General features: G+C 38.0%; 1 protein-coding gene across 1 annotated transcript in view; it reads right to left on the minus strand.

Moving 5' to 3' along the window:
• Positions 1-749: 749 nt before the first annotated feature.
• Positions 750-16,277, minus strand: part of grm8b (glutamate receptor, metabotropic 8b) — a 111,150-nt gene continuing 95,622 nt past the window's right edge. Inside the window, exons 7-10 of the mRNA XM_030765091.1 lie at positions 14,619-14,758; positions 13,319-14,254; positions 2,518-2,764; positions 750-1,310 (exon numbers count right to left, since the gene is read on the minus strand). Coding sequence (XP_030620951.1) covers positions 1,261-1,310; positions 2,518-2,764; positions 13,319-14,254; positions 14,619-14,758 — 1,373 coding nt within the window. The 3' untranslated portion in view covers positions 750-1,260. The remainder of the gene's footprint in view (positions 1,311-2,517; positions 2,765-13,318; positions 14,255-14,618; positions 14,759-16,277) is intronic.

Consider the following 16,277-nt stretch of genomic DNA (forward strand, 5'->3'; position numbering starts at 1 on the left):
ACTATAAATAGTGATATTGGGCTCTAAATAAATATTTTTATTATTATTATTATTATTATAATTATTATTATTATTATTATTATTATTATTATTATTATTATTATTATTATTATCCTTCACATCAGACACATTCTCCAGTTTCTCTTTTCTCTTATTATTTTGTTATTGTTAGTAGCCAGCCTTGAAGTTCACTGGTGTAGCTTTACTAGACTGATACCACATTTTAATTTAGCATTCAGTCACTTTATCCCGTATATTCCTTGCATCTGCAAATCTATTGATGCCAGTCCCATCTGTTCTTTTTATAGGTTCTATTCCTTCTACTGATTACTTAAATTCATTATGTTTTATCAATTTGTTTTGTTTACATAATACCAGAGCTCTACTGCTTTAATATGACTCAAAGTGCCTGGATTTTCATCACTGAAAATTCAGATTTGTTTCTATAAATGTTTCTCTACATTTCTCTGTTTAAAAGGAACGGTGCCCTGGTGGTTAACAGTAACATTAATAATGAGAAGATATTTCATGACAATGAATTAATGAGTCTGCAATAAAAATTAAATATTATCCTCTGTATACACAAATCCTCTTATGTTACACACAATCTGTGTACATATTTTGTGTTTTTCACTTACTGTGTTGATTATCTGAAGAGGAATTCTCTAAAAATCTTTTGATCACCTCCGATTACACAGCCAACAACTCTAAACACCTCCAAAACATTCCTTTATTATAAATAGATTGTTTGTATAAAAATTGGCATGCTTCAGTCATGGCATTTACAGACTCACAACCCAGGGCTACAAACCAAGATAGCCGACACAAGAGACGAATGCATTTTGCATTTCAGGTCAGACACTGATAGGAATGAAAAATCTTCACGACCACAAATACTTACGATTAGAATAACAATTGACATGGTTGACTCCAATGATTTTTATTTATTTTAAATTCTCTTCTTCTTTTTCTATTTTTTCTTTTTTTACTTTTTGCATGGCATCCTCTTCATGTCAACTGTCTTGAGTGAGAAGTAGTCTTTGTCTCCTCTGTTTGGTCGCAGTACAGCCACTAGTGTGGATTCAAGGAAATCCAATGCATCCATTTCATTGTATCTTTTCAACAATTTGTCTGCTTTACCATTGACAACATTAATGTCTCATGCTTTATGGGGCTGACACAGGTCATTATTATTTCTGAGCCAGAGACATCCATGTCTGATGGTAAACAATCCCAGAATCTTCTGTTCAGCCTGGGTCCTCATATGGCATGGTTAGTGTAGCTGACATAAGTGGTTTTTGATGGTGGGACTGCAAAGAGAGGAGTGAATTTTAGTGAAAGAAACAAACCAACTCAAAAATAACTGAATTTGCTTGGCTTAATAACCACATCTCTTGGGGATTTTTGAGAAACTTTTTTCTCTCTTTACTGGTGTGGTATACTATTGAGGTACACTTTTGAAACCCCAAAAAACTGCACAGTCAGAGTAAATAGATCATTTTTCTTTTTTGACGTTTTGGTCTTTATGGCCAGTCACCAAGCAAAAGCAAACCTATTACCCTCTCACATAAGCATCTATCAGCCCATAATTATATGGTAATGTGGACTAACAAAGCAATACTGAATCACCAGTGACACATGCCCTCTAATCAGCAGTGTGTTGGAAACCATTACTTTTTTTCTGCCAAAGACTATTACTTAACTTTTTTGGCACTCGGTATGATTTATATTGGCAGCCTGGGCCAACTTCAGGAACACTTTACCACAAAAACCATCAGATCAGTTGAACAGTGAACAAAATACTAAACATATATTTTGGCAATAGCTGAGTGCCATGTGAATGACAGGGTGCAGCTCCTTGTTCATGATCATAGAACTGGAATGACAGGTAATATGGTTGAATGGGTTGACACAGATCAGTTGCAGCAGACTCAGCTTTGCTCTTCTTCGTTTATCAAGTAGGCTAATCAAGCGGTCAGTCACCCAGCTAGAGTGCCACCTCATATTGAATTCAGCTAAAGTCTGGATTCAATATAAAGTGAGATTCAGCAGTAAAGGTTCACTGCCATTGGTACTGAGAATGAAACTGACTTAATGAATTCAGAATGATACAGCTCTGAAACTTTATATTTAAACCCTTGCATCATTTCCCCTTGGTAAAGCAACAGTGTACATTACAAAAGAACAGCATCACTGCTTTCATATATCCTCTTTCATTTTGATCAATAACTCTAGACAGTCACCTCAAGAATTAAACTATTAAAATGTTTTGTCAGTGTAATAATTTAAAGAAGCATTTAAAATGAGAGTTCAGAAACGGTAAAACCTGAAATATGAGGGAGTTTTAAAAAAGATTCCTCCACAGTACTTTGCTTTGAGAGATATTTTGATTAGATTTAGAGAGACAGTCTCTAATCTATTCGAAATATTTTATGGTAATATCGTACTGTATATAGTCAGTCCTGACTTCCATGCTTAGTGTTTATGTGCATGAGAGAGTAAACTTCCAATACTTACTGTTGGCGTCCATGTTCTCGCAGAGTTCTGTCTTAACTTCTCCGTTTGGTCTCTCACTGGCCAGCTGGCTGAGTTTGCTCGACATGGTTGCAGCAGTGACGATGGCCTTGAAGCTGCGTTTGCGTTTGGGTACGTTTTGCTCAGGGTGAAAGATGATGATATAGACTTTGGGCATGTAGAGCATCCCAAGGGCCACCGAGGCACTCAAGCTCAGAGAAACGGTCAGTGTTGCCGTCTGGATGTACATCTTCAATGGAAAGATGGATGAAAAACACAAAACATAAACAACCAAATAAATAAATAAATAACACACACAGTCACAAATCTAAACCAAGCAATTACAAGCGCTTTGTTACAATCTGAGACTTGCTCAATAAATTGGATTTCTACACTCAGCCGATTAATGTGCTGATTAAAAAATAAAGAAAAAAAAAGTTAGCACTGACTTAATAATGGTCACTTATGATTGCCTGTGGTTGCTCTAAAGGTATTCAATCTAACACTGTTAGCTCCCATATCAAGTCAGCTTTCAACAAGCAAACACAAATTAAAAGGGCTATTCTAGGTCACTGATTTTCTCCCAAAAAATAGACTTTGTCTCTGTAACCACCTCAAAAAGTATTCAATCACCATCTTGTTTCTCCATCTGTGTTACTCATTTAAGAGCCTGAAGCAGATAACTTGGATACTGATGTTTTAAATAACCATCACTAAAATCTGATTAACTGAAAAACTCACCACCTTGACCAAACTGTCTAAATACAGGGTGGACCCAACAGCTGATAATTGGGCTATAGAGTCTTAGGTAGCTTCTCAGCATTGGGTGTATGGATTATTTACCTAAAAATATCTTGATTAATTAACAAGTAGTTGTTTCTTAATGAATGTACAAGTAGTCTTCCCCTGATAATCATGGACCTGAACCCCATGAGGTTGGACCCCAGTTTATTGCATCTCCTTGAATCTATAATAAGAAGAGATTTGGGGCAATAGGTTGTGCAGAGAAATGGGAGCTTTGGCTTTTAGGTCAGTAAGGAGAATCTGGGGCATCGAAACTGAAACAGAATTCAAAGTGGCTATATGATACCCTACCACAGATAATGGATCAAAAAGCACTTTGTTTGGATGGCCAATATGGTAGGCCTATGGCATATTAAAGCTATGTGCTTCAAATTATGCAAATATGCATTCACTTCAATATCTTGAGACTCAAGATTGTGGTATTTTAACACTATCATCCCTTACACAAAATGTCAATGAGTCCAGACAGAGAAGAAATACTGCCATAGACAGCACAGATTCCTGGCTTAAGCCCAACATAATGTATTCTCAGAACATGTTTAGAACCAGGACACAGAAATATAATAAAGCCAAAATGTTCATTTTCAGTATTAACTTTTCTGGTGTAGACTACAGTGCTGACTGCCAGGTCTGCCAGGAATAAGGAGACAGTCTGTCCAACTTGGGGAGGACAAATTGGTCAGGATGCAAATGAAACATTACTATTATTGTTGTTGTTGTTGTTGTTGTTGTTGTTAGTAGTAGTAGTAGTCGTCGTAATGGTAGTAGTACAAACATCAGCCTAGAAGTCTAAATGCTTCACTAACGAAATGGGAGCAATGTCTTGGGCAATATATCAGTGGAGATTCCAACATTTGAAAAAGCTATGTGAATATGCAGGTATAATTTGGAAGCCCACATATGAATGCACTGCTAAAGCATTCTAACCTCCAATATTCAATCCCAATATACAACCGTTTCATAGCTTGGACTGAGTCCAGTACTTGTTCAAAATTCAGAATGTATTGTAGCTCAGTTGAAAGAAAATCAATGTTAAATATCACAGATGTATAATCTCTTCTTTAAGCATCTCACCTCCAAACAAATCTATTTTTCTTCAATCTCAAAGTCACACAATGTGTTTTGACCCATTTCTCTGATCAGCCTTCTTACATTGAGTACAACAATTCAAAAGCTTTGCAGTGTTAAAGTCCTGTGTTACAGTATCATCCCTTATGGATCTTTCTGTTCAGGAATTCAGCTCAGTGATAACAGTAATACTTCTAGGATTCACAACTAATAGACAAATGCTATTAAATTCTAAAGAACTAAACCAATGAACGAAATCTTTGTTAAAAACAACAACAACAAAAAAACCTTCAGTTAGCAAAGTAGATAAATCATCAAGTATGCATGAGATGGTGCTTTAGTCCAGGAAGTGCAACACAGGTCCTCGTTTCCTGATAATCAAGAGCAATATTGAAAATGGTCACTGTTTTTCATGTACAATTCTCCTAACAACACGCTCCTACAGTTCTGAAGTACAACATCTTGTAGTTTGGTTCCAGTAAGTCAAGAATGAAGATGTGACATTAGAATTATGGTTCTGTACAGAACTGAGAAATAAAGGCTTTGTCTTTAAACTCACATTTGACTTTCAGTACTACTAGGATACATCCTCTTTTGAATTATAGTATTGAATCAAGCTTATGAATTTTCTGTTGCACTTGGAAATTATGTCAAATTTTAGGATATCTGTCAAGGCCCAGTTGTCTTTTCTGAAAAATAAAGTAAAAGAAAGAAAGAAAGAAAGGAGAGCAGATAAAAAATGTTGCAGACGTACTAAAGGACTGTATTTGGACAGAGGAGATAAGATGTAATCTTGGACAAGTTTGAGAAAACTTGATCTTAAGAAAACCACCATGTTCCTCAGGTGTAAAGGCTCTCTCCTCTACAAAGAAAAAATGTAAAACTTATGTTTTAAGAAGAGGCAAAAATTTACACTGTTTTACAATTCCCATCTGTGATGACACATAAAGCTGTAGACATGTCAGTAGCTTACATGTTCATAGTATTTTAAATCTCATTGGCTAATCAAAATCCTTTTCTTTAATGATTAATGTTAGGTACATACGATTTCTTCTGTATCCAGTGAGCACAAATCACATGTAGGTGACAGGAACAACCATTTCAAACATCTATGATGATTTTCAGTAGCTTCTTAAGTTAAGATGCTTTTGGGAAACACCTCACAGATGAGAAATACTTCTTAAGATAACTTTTATGATCACGTTAGACTTAAGGCGCTTTTGGGAAATGAAGGTCAGCATCGTTTTATACTGCTTAGGGAAAAGATAGCCATGTGGTTGGAACAGCATCACAGAAATCAATTTAAGGACTGTTTTTATATCACAGAGTGGATTTCAAGGGAGCTTGGATATAATACCAAGAGTGGGACTTCAAGACTCAAAATAAACCTTTAAGTCCAGATCTTGAAGTAGCTTCAGCTACTGGCCCTCCAAGGGTGGGTCAATGAGAAGTATAATGTTTTTATGCAGGGAGATGATACTTAGCTGCATAAATATATGGAAAGCTTGATTGAAACTGAGAGCAGAAGTACAAAATGCTGAAAGAGCCTGACGGTCTTGTCTCTCTGTGTTCATAACATCTAAGATGATTCTCTCAGTTTTGAACACTCCTCACCAATGTTTTTTCTCCTTGTCAGCCATCTGAAGTGACTGAGCTTATGCTAGCAGAATGATGGATAACTACACAAAGAAAGCTAATCACTGATGTAAGACCTCCTTAAACAAGCCTGAATGTGTCCAGTGGCCTAAAATCAGTAGAAAAAAGCTTGTGGAGTATTAGGATGAACTCACTCTCTCTTTGTGACAGTGTAAATGAGATTAAATAGCCCTACACGCCTGCTGAATTGCACATGCCTCACAGCAGCACGAACAAGTTTTAATAACAAACTAAGCATGGAAATGGGAGCAACAGAGAGACATGTCTCAATAAAAGACTCATTTCTGGGTTCCCTTATTTCATTGCCTCATAACATTGCCTTAGCTATGGCACTGTATACAAGCCAGATATGAGAAAGAAGGTAGTCAAAGATATTAATGAAACAGACAGTAAACTCTACAAATTTAATTCCAGTTCAATTCAATGTAATATTAGAGGGGCTAAAAAGAACCCAATAGTTACAGACAACAATTTCCTCCTCTCAGTGACATATAATCTAATACCTTTTCTGAGAATCTGATGTTTGTGGAGCTGCTGGTTTGAATAGCTGTGTGAGATGAGCATTGAAGAGACGGATGGCCTAAAAGTTATCTTGTTTTGTATCCTGCCAGCATATGCACTGCTAATCTCTCCGCAGCATTCTCATTTATTGGGCTAAAGCAAAAATAACCTCTCATAATTAAATCAGGGTGATTTAAGACAGATATGAAATTTAATCAATGCTAATTATACATTAAATTGCTGAGAGGAGCACCTGTGATGTCTCCTGTTTCTCTCTCTCTCAGTTGTTAACGAGATGCTGCCAAAACAGTATACACTGAGGAGAAACACTTGGAAAATGTGTAAAGTCACACATGGAGACATCATGCATTTAGATGTATATTAAAATTGCATTTGAAACAGTCAGAGTTCCTTCACTGTGTTGTATGTTTAGGTTCTGTTTAGATAGACAGGATTTGGATTCAGTTTAAATGGGTCCTGTCGGGACATGGATTAGAGGGGTGAGTCTTAAACAGCATTAATTTAGGGTAGACGTCTGTATGAGACTGATTTCACAGTCCTGTTCTCACCAAGTTACATCTCTTTAAAACCCCAAAATTTTGCCTGCGCTTTAGGTACAACACAACAGAAGATTAAAACCAGACAAAGCATACAAACAGGTACAAGATGTCTTTTCTCTTGCAGTCTTATTAGCTAAAATGGACCACAAAAAGGCACTTCTTTTGAGAAGAGCAATACACAGTAGGCCTCACTGGTACCTTAAAAACACACCCTGGTCACATGCTTTAAGAAGACTCCCGCTGCAAGATATCATACTGGGTTTTACTAATGTCCCACAAGGATACATCTGTCAGCTTCAGAGTTCTAATATTAAGTACATTGTACAGCTCTGAAACTTGTCCGCACTCAGAGGCAGAGAAAGTGGATGGGCCTTTTCCTGTGATCTAACCACTGTCATCTCCTCTTTGAGTGATTTGTCCCAAGGACTCTTATTTAGTTAGCCCAATATTCACCCTGCCTAGCAACATGTTCATTGAACCATGGTGAGTTACCAGTCTAATAAAAGGGGAAGAGCTAGCTCTGCAGCTGAGGCAAAACAAGAGCATTTACCTTGCGGTGTCACAGCCTGACTTAGAGGGCATTCATGCTTTGTTTTGTTTTAATAGGATCATTTCATTTGGAGAAATGTATAAACCTTGTACTTTATCTGAAAAACAAACTAAACTAAAAGTATCCATGTTGAATGTCTTAGTCCTTTTAGAAATAAAGCAACTGTCTTAGTCCTTTTAGAAATAAAGTAAACCATTCAAATGCACTTATGATAACACTGCATTTCATTACTGCATGTGTAAAATAATTTAATAACTTTGCTTGTTCTTTTTGAACTGCCTGATTGAAGATGATCGCATGGCACATTTCTAGTCAGGTTACTTATGTGAAGAAAGAAAATGAAATACAATATTAACCAACTTTATCATGCACCTATAAATGTTTACAAGCTAAATGAAGTTATTACAGTAGGGTGACAGAATAAGGTGATGAGATCTGTTACATCACTATTAGCTCCATAACTTAGAATTTCTCACGTACGAAGAGAGGACAGATATTGTAGCAATGTAGCGAAGAAAATGTGACAAAAAATTGCAAAGCAAAAGAAAAAAAAAGAAAAGATGAGAAAGAAAAGAAAACCTAAAATTATAATCCTCATACATTCCATTTGGGGCAAACAATTTAAATTTGAAGAAAGAAGAGGTTTCAGAAACAGCAGTATGTGATCTCTATTTGTAGGTTTACATATTTAAACCCGTTTGTGCTTTTATCACACAGCACTCATGGTGCAGCATTCACTGTAATCTACAGCTTCACTCTTTTGTACTGTGTACTTTGGTTTCCACATCTTATGGTTTCATACAGTAAATAACACTTATTTTTGATAATTTTGAGTCTGCCTCTTTCTATTTCTCTTTTCCTTTGCATTGTGCAGATGATGTAGCCCAATTATTTTGCTACTGTGACAAAAAGAGAGTACACGGAAGGTACATTTGAAAGCGCTCTATCCTGAAAAGTAACTCTGCAAACAATAAAACAAGTAAACAAATATAAAAACTTTCTGGAAGACACCCACACATTTCTGGAAATTGGTCACAAAACACATACCTGAAAGGCAAAAAAAAAAAAAAAAAAGAACGGACTTTTATGAGAAAGAAAATATTAATAGCAACTCTAATGGAAGAATAGCAAAGCATTTCTTTTTTTTCTTTCACTATTGACATCATGTTTGACTTTTAGTGTTCCTCCCACTGAAAAGAAGGATTTTGTGGATATCCATCAATGGAGCACTTAGTGGTTCCTGTGCAGAATGCACTCTCAAACCCAATCCACCCCTATGAGGGAAGCAAACAAAGCTCCCAGCCACCTCCACTATTTCATATCAGCATGGTCATATCTAATGCCAGAGACTCGGTGTATCCTTAGAGATGTCCCTCCTCAAATTACATTCATATTATATGCTACTGTAGGCTATATATCTCAGCACATGACTTTGTAATGTAATGAACACAGCTAAGACACAGGCTCAGGTTTTCGCTGTGTTGATTAATATCAGACAAACAGCAAGCTAGTTATTCCTCAAACTCTAGTAACCTGGCTGCTCTATGTGTCGAGTGTGTTGATTCACTATCTAGACGAGCCAAAGACATCTTGACCACTTATTTTTAACTGTAGAGGCTCAAAAACCTAAATAATATGGGCCTCCTGGTGATCCCAAAAGGTTTAAAAAAATGTGGGTCCTCCCCAATGCAATAAAACACTCACTATTTGATGTTTTCACAAGTTTTGTTTTTGCTATACCTGTTACTCAAATGTATACAAATGTGTACATTTGTATCTAACCTTGTTTTCTCCCCACAATAGAAATATAGAAAACTGCACCAATCTGAGTGACTCTGGATGTACAAGCCATTTTAGTTTTCAGGTTTTTCAGAGTGAAACATACTTGACTCTGCCTTGAGAGATGCACTTGACCAGGACCAAGCCCCGTCTTTAGAAAAAAACAGACCCTAATTGTTGAGAGATGTGTTTTATTAAGGCCATGCCCTTATCTTTTGAATGGCATATCCAAAGTGTTTTCACTCCCTCACAGTGATGGCTGTCTTTTTTTAAGTCAGAGAAAAGTCTTAAGGAGTCTTTTCAGCACAATGGATCTTTAGTATACTGGTCTGTCATCTACAGAAGACAGCGACAACAAATTTTTCTGCTGGGAAGCTTATTTTCTGGTCACTCGTTTTGTCATTTTGTCAGGCTCTAAGATTTGGATACGCTACATTCAGATATCAGTGGTAACATGCGCACAGATCAAAGGCTGCCTGTTTCAAAGACCAGTGTACGCTATCACACTGAACAAAGGGGTCCTACGTGAATTCTGGCAACCAACTGGCAAGTGTTGTTTCAGATATGAATGGGTATTTGGATGCAATGATACAGCTGGTATACAAACAGCAGAGACAGGAATGAATCTGAGAGGAGCTTGCAGTACCACTGTATTGTCAGTGCATCATTAGCAAAAGGTGTTACATCACAGCAGGCTCACACTATAGGTGTTGCAATAAATAATGTATAGGACAACGCATGGATCTTTTCATTTTACAAACACACGTTTTCCCAAAGCACGCTGGGAAAGATGCTTGATCACGCTGTGTAGCCTTAAAATAATCATGGAGAAGAAAGCAAAGATTCAGTGAGTGGGCAGTACGGGATAGGACAGAGGAAAGAACGGGTCTGTGTGTAAGACACAGTGTTTCCAGCATTTTCATCAATGTATTTTTTCTGCTCATGGCACAGTGCATAAATTAGGAAATTTCGCAGCATGCCACTTTTTCAACTGTTGACTGCAGTTGCCACTGCAATCAAAAAATACACCCAAACACTTATGTTTAAGTGAGGTAATTAAGACAAATGGACATTCTACTTTAATTAAACAGTACATCTTTTAAAAGCAATCATTTTAAATTTGTCAAATTAATTTTTTTAAAAAAAATTTTGATATTTTGAAATGATTTTGGAGATTTTATTCATCTGAAGTATTTTTCAGAGCACAACTAAACGCACTTGACACTATACGAGTGTGCCGTGGCGCAGTGGTTGGGAAGCACTCAAATACATAGCTACCAAAATGCATGCCTGCTTATTCTAATGCAAATGGTCCATTTAATGAAGTTTGCTTTGAACTGAAAATGGCCAAATCTATCAAAACCCGTTCCCCTTGAATCGGCACCCAGTATTTACTTTCATTTCACAAACCTATTGCATGCACCTAATACACCATTAGAGTGGTGTTGCATTGTTGAGTTGAACCGAATATAGGAAAGTTTTAGCAGGTTAATGGAGCATTGTTTGCATTGGTCTCTCTCTCACGTGTATGCCTCACTCTCTCCTCACTTTGCTCTGCTTATATGAATTATGGAATGACTGTGTATGCAAAATGCAAAATCTACACAGTCTTCCCCTTTCCCTCTCTTGCTTAGCGTTCCATATACATATATGTATGTGTGTGTGTGTGTGTGTGTGTAAGAAAAAGAAGAAGTGTCAGTTTGTGGTATCCATTACAGCACCATTTTATAGGTTTTGCAATTTTCTAAATCACTTGTGATGGAGCTGCAGAATATATACTGGATATGTTAATGCAACAAGCAGTCTTAGTCAGCACTCTAACTTTTCTAATCACTGTCATGTAATGACTTCTCTCTCCCTCTTGTGTTGAACTAGACAAGTCTAACAAGCTTACTGAAAAAAGAGAATCTCTGGAGGATCTCAAGGTTTGATTACAAGACTGTGGAAATCCTAGTGTGAGTTAAATGAGGTAGTCTGGAATTCATTAAAAAAAAAGGAGAGATAATGGGAAAAGAAAACATGCCCTTCCAAAGACGGAGCCGAGTCCTCTAATTCACTAATGAAAAGCATTAAGGAATCAAAGCCATCTGTCTATGACAGATCAACATATAAATGCAAAATAATCGACTGTACTTTCATTCATTTACATCAGTGTGCTTTTCCTTGTGTGTCATCATTGAATTTAGCTTTGTTTAGGATGTGATGAGGAAGTGGAGAAGATGCCACAGTGAGTAACTGATAATGTAAGCTTTGACGAATGTGGTTAATTTTTAAAGCTGAGACAAAGTTAATGATGTAGATGATGTATGTGTCCTACTGAAGCTTAAGTCTGACAAACCTGTGTTAGTTCAAATCTGCAATATATGATGACAAGGCATTTGCTGCATTGTTCCTGATGTTAAAAATTGTAATTACATGCTTTATGAACCTCTTTACAGATCAAATTTGTTTTGCTGGTGTATGTTTGTGTTGTCAGTAATTTACAAAATCCCTCTCCATCACTCGAATGCACAATTATGTTTGTTAAAAATGAGGAAATAAACAGCACCCAGAATATGGATGCTTCTCTTGTGAACATGATTGTAGTGACTCTGAGGTTTGTGAGACAGTTGCTCTAATGAGGACTGGGTGTGAATACAGTATGAGAAAAGAACAAAGTCTCTCAACCAGACACTCCATTCTCTACTCATCAGTATCACACGCCTAAACTAACACAACACACACTGGACATCTCCAGAAAAAAAAAAGAAAGGAAGAAAGAGGGAGAGACTTTTAAACCGTTTTAGACAAGCCAATTTGTTACAGGATTACAGCCAATTTTTAACACGTTTCCGATGGATTCCCAGCATTCCTTTGGGTCTCTTTTAATGATCCAAGCTGTGCTTGTTTTTGATGTTAACGGATTGCCACATGATAATTAGGGAAATTGCACACTAAGGCAATATGATTTAATGTTCTAGATTATAAACAGTATGGGTGGCAGACGGGTAATTGTTATGCATAGATCTAAAGCATCTCCCTGAATCATCCTGTCTTTGTCAGCTGTCTCAACACCCAACATGGTGTCTGTAATTGATCAAGTCAGTCTTACTGATGAAGACCACATTCACCCAAATGACTTATAACAAGGACCACATCTATGGGTGTGATATTGTGGACATGTTCATCCATAACAATCAGAACCACATATGTCATAATGTGTATTTGGCAGGACCTTATTCATTCACAGGTGTAATAATCAGAACCACATGTGTCATAATGTGCAATTGTGGGGACATTATTCATCCACAGGTGTAATAATAAGAACCATATATCATAATGTGTAATTGTGATAACCTCATCCATCCACAGGTGTAACATTCACCATCTTTGAGTGGACACAGACAAATGCAGGTGGTAGAATATACAGTGAAATTCTGTGAGGAAGCACCACATCAAGAGAGTTAGCTTCCCTTTCATATTATTTTAGTTTATTTCCTGACAGTACAGGGTTAGCATTTCTCCTCTCAATTCCAAAGCTCTCGATGAATGGGTTATTGTAGCTTGCCATTATTTCGGGGAAAAGGCTTAGATAAAATCGGCTCTGTTTCAAGCAGGATAGTTGCTGATTTAAAGAATACCTGAATGACAGTTGATTGATTCATATAATGTGAGTATAGTTCAGATCATTGAGGTTTAATAGTTCAATGTTCACCTTTGTCTCTGCAATGCAGCATTGTCAACCAGATTGGTGATCAGATCAGGTTCCTCTCACCATCACACCACAACTATTATTACCAAACTCTGAGCTTTCACTCCTGACCACGAACAACAGGTGTAAACTGTGAACAGAACACACCATGACATTCGTGTAAGTGGATCTTGCCTCTTAAAGTCGCAGACTCACCCGCTCCGCAGACTGTGCCGTGCCAAAGAAGATTGGGATGAAAGCCAGCCAGATGATGCAGGTGGTGTACATGGTAAATCCAATCGGTTTGGCCTCGTTGAAGGTCTCTGGCACACTCCTGGTCTTGATAGCATAGACAGTGCATGTGACCATCAGCAGGATACTGTAACCCAGTGAGCAGATCAGAGAGAGATCTGATATGTCACATTTGAGCACTCCACGAGCATTTTCAGGGTCCTGCGTTCGCTGTTCGCCATAATCCACCACTGTGTGAGGTGGGTCTGCCACAAACCACACAAACACACCCAGGAGCTGCACAGAGATCAGGCTGAAAGTGATGACCAGCTGAGAGGCGGGGCTGATGAACCGGGGCGCGGCCACCGAGCGTTTTCCCTGCTCAAAGATTCGGTGGATGCGGTTGGTTTTGGTGAGTAAAGCGGCGTAGCTGAAGCACATGCCCAGACCCAGGAACACCCGGCGGAAAGAGCAGACAGCCACATCAGGAGCGGCAATCATGGGGAAAGTGATGACGTAGCAGAGGAAAATTCCCGTCAGCAGCACGTAGCTCATTTCACGTCCAGACGCCCGCACGATGGGCGTGTCATTGTAGCGAACGAAGGTGACAACTACAAAAGTGGTGGCGAGGATGCCAAGGATGGCAATGAAAACAGGTACCACTGCCCATGGTGAACTCCACTCCAGCTTTATGATGGGAATGGGCTGGCACCCAGTGCGATTGGCATCGGGGCGTTGTTCATAAGGGCAGAGCTGGCAGGTGAACTCCGTGGCCTGGTAGTGATATCCCTCACAACGTTCACAGTGCCAGCAGCAGGGCACACCCTTTACAATCTTCTTCCGCTCACCCGTTTGGCAAGGTAAGCTGCACACTGAGGTGGGTATACTGGAGTCTCCACTAGCCCACTGCATGGCATCCATCTGTGTGGGTCAAGGAGGGTCAAGATAAATCAGCCAAACTCTATCAGCACTGATACTGTTGTCTTTACTATAACCATGTTCTTTATCCATCATCATAATCATCACCATCACCATCATCATCTTCGATAACTGTTATCCCAAAATGTATATCTGCTGCCAAAAATGGAATTTAAAATCACTATGCATTCACATGTGTTCTTACAATAACAAGGTAATAACAGTGATAAAGATAAAATGGAACATTATTAGTGAGCACTGCACTTTGGATAACCATCACTGTTGAGTTTTCTATATCTTTACAAATACTTGAACTTTTTGAATGTGGATACATGTACAAGTGAATGTGCAAAGTGTCCATCCTCACATTTAAGTGCAGCTGATCTGTCCAGTGACCGATAACTTTATACTCCGTTGTTGATCCATTGGTGATCTGATACTGGAAGATATGGTAGCGCCCTGGAGCATCCCCATTTTCATTAAATACAACGGGAGTTTTGGCACTGCCTGTGAAAAATCATAAAACAGAATAATCAAAATCAATTTGCAAAGCAGTTTCATCAATATTTTCTATGGAATTATCAAACTAACACTCTTAATCACTAAATTTCTGTGAGCACAGATCTGAATCAGTAGTTACCTCAGGCTTTTAACATGTGACTATTTTTCCCTTACATTTGCTGCTGCATTATTGTACTAAGTAAATTTACTTTATGACTGATCCTTTCAGACATTACAACGGGTTACAGGGAAATTGTAAAACAAGGAAGAAATTGTTCATGTTGTATTGTTTTGCTTGTTTCCAAATACTTCAAATGTACAAAGGTTTTGAGTCATGATGATTCTTTTTCTCCTCACTTGGGATGTTCAGTTACCCATGACCTCTTCTTTACAGACAGCAGCCAACTCATTGTGCACATGCTTCTTTGAGGAAACGTATAAAGCCTGTCACTGCATTCTTTCATACTACAAGCTATGTAGCTTTGTTGAGTGATGAAATGTGCATGGGTAAAGGTCCTGATTGTGTGATGATACTCATGGAAACCCAATCAACACTGACCACTGACAGGCTGTGAGACAAAGACTGACATTGGCTGGCATACCAACCCAAGAGAACATGGCCTGTTGTGTTCCCTCAGACCCTCTTCCACACTTGGCATATGTTGTGCATACGGGATTCAAACCATAAGCGATGGCTTGTAATAACATCTAACATTGTATTCCTTTGATACTGAGCTGTGTGCTAGGAGCCTTAAAGAAGCATCTTTTACAAGTCAAGTCACTCCTAAGCATTAACAGCTGTCGCTGAAGCTGTTAGGGATTAAAAACTTTAGGTGCTTGGGGTACGGAATAGGACAGAGTGAGAATTCTCTGATCATCCTTTCACCCTAGGCTGGAACAAGTATTCAGCATTCAGCACATGTTTTCTCAAATTCAACTTTAGATACTTTGACATTTAAGTAAGAATGACATTGAGTAAGGGTCGAATGAGTTCAAGTCTTAAATTATAAAACTTCCAAAAGTAAAACTATGTAATTCCTAATACAACATCAAAGCAAGGAGGAGATGGAAAATGCATGTAGTTCAAAGGCAAACAACAGAAGAGTCATAACAATATGTTAAAATCCAATCAATAACTTCAGTGTGAACTGTAAAGTCACAGATATGGAATGGAACTTTATTGATTCTGTGTGTATGAAGATGAGTGACCATTACTTTGCTATCATGAGTTACCTAGACGGGTGGATAATGGGACTGAAGATTACACTTATCTGGACATGCTCTCTCAAATTTTACTGCGACTGCTTGAGGGCATATATTAAGTCAACTTGTGGGACACTCAGGAGGTGCTTCATAATGATATGATGAGTTGAGATGTACTTAAATAAATTATCCTAACTATATGATAAATTGAGAAGTACTTAAGTAATTGAGCCGCATGTACAACCATACTTCCACAGTATACAGGGTAAATTGCCATTTTTCATCATCATCTGCTATTTCTAGAGCACAGTCGGACTGCAGC

The sequence above is a fragment of the Chanos chanos genome, chromosome 2 (assembly GCF_902362185.1).
Source record: "Chanos chanos chromosome 2, fChaCha1.1, whole genome shotgun sequence".
Classification (NCBI taxonomy): Eukaryota; Metazoa; Chordata; class Actinopteri; order Gonorynchiformes; family Chanidae; genus Chanos; species Chanos chanos.